Source organism: Solea senegalensis, linkage group LG8, assembly GCF_019176455.1.
Source record: "Solea senegalensis isolate Sse05_10M linkage group LG8, IFAPA_SoseM_1, whole genome shotgun sequence".
NCBI classification, from domain to species: domain Eukaryota; kingdom Metazoa; phylum Chordata; class Actinopteri; order Pleuronectiformes; family Soleidae; genus Solea; species Solea senegalensis.
The window spans coordinates 26289885-26297831 of record NC_058028.1 but is presented as its reverse complement, the minus strand read 5'-3'; the positions used below and the strand labels follow the sequence as shown (position 1 = coordinate 26297831).

At 41.3% G+C, this 7947-nt stretch overlaps 1 protein-coding gene across 2 annotated transcripts; it reads right to left on the bottom strand.

The window, feature by feature from the left end:
* Positions 1–2807: 2807 nt before the first annotated feature.
* Positions 2808–7465, bottom strand: LOC122773835. Of its 2 annotated transcripts, none has more exons than XM_044032784.1 (5): positions 7109–7465; positions 4441–4667; positions 4148–4319; positions 3378–3526; positions 2808–3263 (listed from the first exon to the last, which is right to left on the bottom strand). In XM_044032784.1, exons 1-5 carry the CDS (start codon positions 7149–7151, stop codon positions 2937–2939), a joined length of 918 nt encoding a protein of 305 aa, XP_043888719.1. In that variant the 5' UTR covers positions 7152–7465; the 3' UTR covers positions 2808–2936. The 2 variants fall into 2 exon arrangements, with proteins under 2 accessions (XP_043888719.1, XP_043888720.1); XM_044032785.1 differs by having other exon boundaries at positions 3378–3505.
* Between the last annotated feature and the right edge of the window lie 482 nt (positions 7466–7947).

Genomic DNA, 7947 nt, shown 5'->3' with positions numbered 1-7947 from the left:
GTGAGATGAAGCACGAGAACTGAGTCGGATGAATACAAGCAAGTTGATTTAATCTGAGTTGCAACCAGAGGAGCACAGTTTACAGAGTTGAAGAGTAAAAGTAAACAACACTGAGCAGAGAGAAACAAGGCGTATATAAACATGTCTTCAGCAGTATGTGTACGTGATATAGAAGAACAGAAGGTTTGAGTAGTTGTCTGATATGATGCCAATAAGCTGTTGTGAGAAACTAGCAGATATCAGTAGAGAACAGGGAGTTTCTTGGGAGGACAGGGACCTTGAGATGAAACGGGAAACTTATAATTGCCCTCTACACCTCGTGTGACCCAAGAAACAACTAACCACTGAACCTTGTGTGACCTAAAGAAACGTCTGTGTGCATGCAATATGCCATTACAGACCTAGTCTTACCCTATCACCCTAATAGACCACTTAGGTCACAAAATACAGGTTTACTTGTGGTTCCCAGAGTCTGTAAGAGTAGAATGGGAGGCAGAGCCTTTAGTTACCAGGCTCCTCTCCTGTGGAACCAGCTTCTAATGATAGTTCGGGAGGCGGACACTCTCTCTGTATTTAATGTTAAACTTAAAACTTTCCTTTTTGATAAAGCTTATAGTTAGAGCTGGTTCAGGGAAACCTGGACCATCTCTTAGTTATGCTGCTATAGAACTAAACTGCTGGGGGATTTTCCTGTGGTACACGCACATTCACTCTCTCACACTCAGGATTTGATTATGACTTTTTATATGTCATTAACCCTGTCTCTTTCTCTCCCTAGATTGTGTCTTTCCTTCCTTGCCTCTCTCTCTCTGTATTCTCATCATGCAGGTTGCAGGATCAAGATCCAGTTTTGGAGGCTATGCTTATAGTCACCATTATTATTATTTTGTAATTAAAAAGTCGATATCAGCAACTGTATAAACTTGTAACCTGATACAGTTGTTGTGTATCTGCTGCTGGTCTCCCTCTCTCTCTTCTGTCTCTCCCTCATCTCCCTCTTGTCCTTTCTCTCCCCCCATTTTCTGTCCCCCACCTCTCCACTGTCCCCCATTTTTCCTTTCACCCCAACCGGTCGAGGCAGATGACCGCACATCTCTGAGCCTGGTTCTGTCAGAGATTTCTTCCTGTTAAGAGGGAGTTTTTTCTCTCCACTGATGCCTAGTGCTTGCTCATTGTGTGAACTGTTGGGGTTCTCTGCTATCCTTGATGTTGTCTATGTACAGTGCCTTGAGATAATGTATGTTATGATTTGGCGCTATACAAATAAAATTGAATTGAAATTGAATACCATCATTCGCTAAAACTTTAATATCTCGAACAACAGGAGCAAGAATTTCACTAAAACCATACTTTTTAAGATCTTGTGCATGAAATAAGGCACACAGGTGTATGTTGGCCAAAAGAGAATTTCATTTTGGAGAGAAGTTTCTTAAGGTAAAATATATTGCACCCAATTTATGAATACCTCACTTGGAACTGAGAGGATTTGCAACCTCAAAGTCATCATAGAACATCTGTATCTGCACTGTGTGCTTTTCCGTTGAAAACAGAGGGTGAGTCTTAAAAAAAGATCCATCATGAATATCTCTGAGTATTGAGTCATCAGTGTCTGAGCTTTTCAACATTTCTGCAACATACTGAATTTTAAATATTGACTCCAATGTAGATAAAATGGGAACATACATGAATTTATCTTGAACGACTGTCTGTTCATATGTTCCAGTCTTTTTATTTCTCCTTGTGTCAAATCTTGAGCCAATTACAAATTCAATGGGTTCCACTGTTTCCCACTTGCCTGATAAAAATTTTGATCGTTTGTATTTTGAATTAAGAACTGTGAAAGGATTCTGTAACTCCTCAAAACATGCTTCAACTTTCTTGCACATTTCAGTTTCTCTTTCATCACCAAATACATGCTTAATGACAGTTTTTTTTAGCATCTTAGCATATATCTTGAACAATCTCTTCCATTGACATCACAACAGAGTTCACTACAATTTGGCTTACACCTGCTGCCTTTAAATCAGAAATTACTGCTGCACAACTATTTACAAGGTGTGCTGAAGATAAGGTGGACTGTACCTCCAAATGTTCAGACGACACTACAACATCAGTGGCATTACACTAGACACTTTGGTGTGGTGAAAAATCACTTTCTGAACCGCTTACATGGCACTTATTCAGATGCTTTCTAAAGCCTGAAAAGCTACCAAAAGAACATCCAACTCCAGCCCACATAGACCGGAAGCTCCAATTAATGCTGCGTTTGTGTGTGTATCTGCGTCATTACCTCGTTTATGAAACCCTAAAGTTTCAGAACAAACAGTTCAGCCACTGTTGAGAAAATAGTATTGTATTGTTTTCCTGGGCTCTGCGAAGCGGATCGGCACTTCCTTAATTTGATGTCGTCATCAAAAATCCTCACCACTCCTCTCACCACCGTAGCGCCTCCTGGTGCGGCACTAGTCCGGGCACATCCGGTTGTGTACATTCAACCGCAGAAGAAGAAGAACTACTCTCGTTGTAGCTGCTGAGATGCAGAGCATCCACCGTGCCAGAGGGGGAGCTGTGTATCTGAGAGCTGGCCTATCTATTACGTCACTTCCAGGTACCTGGCCAATCACAGGACAGTGGGAAAGCTCTCGTTGGCTGGCCAATCAACACAGTCCACATTCTAGGGTGTGGTTTTGGTCTGAAACAGCGCGGCTGACGAGAGCCTCAGTGAGGAGATATTTTGATCGGCTCGTTTGCAGCGATTAGGAGGTTTTAATCATGAAAACAATTTAATATATGTAAGCAGACCTCCATAACTAACATATATGTGTGATACAAGCATTCTATGTCACCTTTAAGGTGCTTTATAAGGCCGTTTGGTCTCCCATGGTCACTTGTGCAAAGAAAACATTATTTTATTTTATTTTAAAACATTAACTTCATTATTTGACACTAACGCACCATTCTTGCTCACAGCTCTGCAACTCTGGGAGTTTCCTTGTTTCCCCAACATCAATGTTGTAAATGGTTGTTTGGAGAAAAGTGAAAACATTGGCCAAGGAAGAGCTGTAAGAGGTACCAAAGACGTAATGGGCCTTAAAGAGGTCGTCTAGGGCTCCCACTGAACATGTTGCCTTAAATGGTAGCGCATACTTGTCAATCACAATAAAGAAGGTGTGAATGCTGCTTCTTGCAGGCCCCTGAGCGAGGAGGTATGGCTGGCTGCTTTGGCTGATGTTATCCAGGTGCTGCTGTACACTGGTTCCAGCCTACAAACAAACAAACATTCAACAGCAATACTTAGTGACCAACCACTCACAACAGATCACTGTGCATGAAACTGAGGTGATGAAAACTATATTTTTAACAGCTATTCATCATACTTTTATGAATCTGATGAGGTGTTCCACAGCCTGACATGCCGACACCTTCCCCGGCCTCTTCCTTCCCTGTGCAGATGGTGGTAGGAGATGGAGGAGCAGCAAGATAGCAGACATGTCACTGTCCCAGCCTACAGACCAACAGACATCATCTTAGCATTAAGATAAGACAAGATAAGACTTACTTGTCAGATACATCTTTATACATAGTGTTGGGGATCAGCTCATTCAAGATGGAGTCACATGCATCTTGGATGGAGAACACATGGCCCCTTGCTCAAAGACAAAGAGTGTCACAAAACTCAGTCAATAAAGATCCAATCCTTCAATTCACCTAACTATTGATGTATTGTGATTGATCAATTATTAAGTTAATTATTAATCATAATCCAAATTGGTAGTCGGCTTAATTTATGAGACTGTTTTTGGAGGTTATGAATTAATGGTTCATTCAGAACCGATTGTTCTCCTCTGTTTGAGAGGAGTGGTGCCCCGATTTGAGTTTTACTCAACTTTTATAAGAAATTAATTATTTCATAATTAATTAATTATTTATATTCTAAATTCATAACCAATCACGCCCCTAATCCCAACAATAGTACAATGCACAGTGAAATGTCTTATTGTGCCTAATTCCAGAAATAATCAAACAAAAATACACACTGTAATATATAAGAATGTAAGATGTGTAAAATATTAAATATATATGCCACATGTACATTAAATTGGCACAATTAAAAAAAAATAGCAATTAAAAACAGTCCCAGTCATACCATTCTCAATTTCAGCAGTTGACTCAGCATTGCGCATTAAATCCAAGAGCTCTGTGGTCGGTACCAGTCCATGGCTTTCTGTTATCACTTTTCTTTTCAGATTAGTGGGCCACTTTTCCAGGAATTTGTTGGCTGTGGCCTCCCCAAACAGCAATCTGAAATCTTGTTCTATCTGTAATGCAAAAATACAGTGCAAATAAAGGGGTGATGTGACACACTGCATGTGTGACGTCCACATTTGAGGAAACTTAATTTAGCTGCTTTCATATTTTGAACAACTGGAGATGTCTTACCAGTCCAGGTGTGTCTAGTAATCTTGGGAAGACCGAGAACACATCCCCTGCTCTCTTCTCATTGTTGACCATTGACTGACGATAAATGAAGGTAGCTTTCATCTTCTCACGGATGGTGTCTTCATCAGCAGAGTGTTTCAAAACGGCAATAGCTGCTTCCACATGCTCATCAGATAGCACTTTGTCAGCAGTGAAGGGTCTGGGTTGAACACGGCTTGGCCCACCAACTTCAAAGACAAAACACAATTTTATTGACTCCTGCCACACAAGGAAGACCTACACCGAAGAGGTACATCATTTACGGTAGTTGGAGTGTTAATGATAAATTTATAACATTTTTTAGAAGTGGTGAGGACAAAACTGTTGATCATAAATAGTGCCGAGGACGTGTTCCGCCGCGTAGCTGTGCTTATGTGGAAGCTTGTTTTTGTGTCATATAGTGGCTTGTGAAAATTCGTTTGCTGAGTGACATAACGGAAGATGTGGTGTAGTGATGCAGTAGCCTATAGATGCGCAGTGGTGTGTTTTTTTTTTACTGAAGGCCCTGACTGAAACCCCCCGGTCCGCTACTGTAAATACTCCATCTAGGTTAAAAAAGGTTGACTTGATTTTGACACTCCGTTTTTTACTGTGTAGGTACTTGCTTACTTGGGAAGTATAAACTTGAGAAGTACGCTGGGAGTATATACTTGCCACGTACGGGAGTACACAAGTATGTGGCTGTTTCTCAATACTCAAGTAAGCAAGTATGTATGTATTGTTCTGTTTGAATGGTGGCTTGCGCCAAGTGCTGCAGCCTCATTAACGCCACCTACAGTGTTGATAAATGAACATATGAAATACTTTTAATAAATGCCTCTATATGTTGTTATTATTTTCACATTTAAAATATTTAACTTAAAAATTAATTTCTATTAAAATATACAATACAATGTGGAAAATAGATATTACAGCATTGTATTGTATGTACTGTATTGTAAACGTGCAACTTTCCTCTCCTTTTACTAAGTGCAATATATAAAATAACTATCCACTCTGCTGTATAATGTACTGTATGCATATATCATATACTGCATATTTCCCTTACTGGCTCCCACTGTAAATACTTGAAATACTTTTTTACATATCCTTCTAAATTTTATCGAAGGTATTGGTGCACTGTTTTGTTGTTTCTTCTTTTATCTCTTCACTTGCACTACTAGAGCTGTCCTTTAATCTCGTTGTACACTGTATAATGACAATAAAGGTGATTCTGATTCTGATTGTAGAGTAGTATATGTATATATATGTATATGTACTACTCTAAATGTATATCTTGTACAAATATATACTACTCTACATATTTAATATTTACATAATATATTTGAATACAGATACAATGACCGTGCGATTTTAATATAAATGTAAAATTCAAAGTTAAAATAAATCAAACATTAACAATAAACAAACTTTCAAACTGTCAGGTCAAAACGTTTCCATTAAAAACAAAATAACACATCAACAACAAATCTATGGATCACACCAAGCATCTAATGACAGCGACGTCTGAGCCAGCGGATCATTTCATCAGGACAGGCCGAGATAACGCTGCTCTGTGCCGGGCACAGTGAGCGCCGAGCGTCCGCAGAGACGGAGCTGATCACCTCCGACAAACGTCGCTGCCAAACTATAAATACGTCATACCTTAATACACAAACCACATGTTTGAATTCTAAATGACTAATTTCTCGCCTCAAATGATGTTAAAACTTTGTTCTTGGACACAGAAAAATATTTATTTCAGATTAATATTTCTATTATCTGCTGCTATGCTCCGCCGAAATGTATTCTGGGATACATGGCCATCCCAAGTACGCTTAAGTCACCTCCGATGCATACTTGGTAAAAATGGGCGGAGCGAGAACACTTCCGGGTTTGAGAACTGTCCTCGCTGTTCGCTTACTTGAGAATTGGAACAGCACTTGGACTGAAGCTGATGACGTTTTCACAAGTACGGGAGTACGCAAGTACGCAAAGTACGCACAAGTATGGATATTGAGAAACGGCCCTGTGATTGACTGGTGACCTGTCCAGGGTGTGACCCTGACCTTTCACCCTATATTAGCTGGAGATTGGCACTGGCACCCCTCTGTGACCCTCAAGGAAGATAAAGCAGTAGAAGATGAAAAAAATCAGCACCATAATTCATTCTCTCATTTCATTTTTACTTCCCTCAGTTCGAATGCAGTTCTTCATATTCAATTTCAATGCCAGACATCTGGGTCTTGACAGTGAGACAAAACCAATTGAGTACAGATGGAAAGAACTCTACAAGACTTTACAAGAGAAGCCAGTGCAATTTCCAGTGACCAGAAGCTTATGAGACAAAGCACCGTGTATGAACAATTGTGTTATGAGCCAGGGTCACTCTCTAATGGCGTATTTCCACTGTGTCTACTCGCCTCGCCTCGCCGTGGCGCGGTTTAAGTAGCATAGTACCAGGTACTATTTTTAGTACCTACTCAGCAGAGGTTCCAAGCGCGCTGAGTAGGTACTATGCGATGATTGTTTAGACTGCCGTCACAGGAAGACACAGAAATCAAGTCAAACAGTGCTGAACTGTACAGTATATCAGTTAAAACTACTTAACAATCCTAGAATCGCCCCTGACTGGGTTCTGTGGGCCTACCTCTGTTGAAAATATTTGCTGTGAGGAAAGCAGGCACAGGCATCAAGATGGAACCAACTGAGGACGTGGTGCTGTCCTTTAGGTAAGAGAAAATTACCTATTTGAAAATTAAAGTAAACCTAATAGAACTAGATGTTTCAATGCCTTTAGTAGGAAACTCTTGACAGTAGCAGTCGGTGTGGAGTGGTGAAAAGGAGGGTAAGCTGTCACGATCCCACTCTCCCCCACCACTATTATCCTTATTGTTTGTTATCTTCCTCCGTGCTGCTCTCTCTCCCCCTCTCTCCCCTCTCTGCAGGAGGCGTGGCTGACCTACTTCCACTGATGACGCTGGTGATCAACAACACCTGCGGCAGCTCATCCTCACCTGCTCCTGATGAGCAATCAGGAGCCTTCTTAAGCTTTTGCCATCTCAGTCACCAGCGTCAGATTGTTTTGCTCTTCTAGTGGTAACGTCCATGACTTCAGGTCGCCACGTCTCCTGCCTCCCCGAGAGCTCCGGGTTCACCATGTAACATCTCGGCTGTGGGAACTTCCCCTGTCTCGATCCTCCCTCGTGAGTCTGCTCCTGCCAATATCCCCCCACTCACTGTCTCTCACCCTGGGCTCTCGCCATTTCCCGGCACAGCTGCATCGGCAATAAAAACCCTGTTAAAACCGTAATCTGTCTCCACTGCATTTTTGGGTCCTCTACATAGTCAAACCGCTCTCATTCGAGAACGTAACAGTAAGCTATGTCATTGGGGTCATCAGGTGGGCACCCTGCTTCATTGACGTTTCATCGATTGAAGCCCACAACGTCTCCAGAGGGCTCAACGGTGTACCCAGCGTCCCAGGTA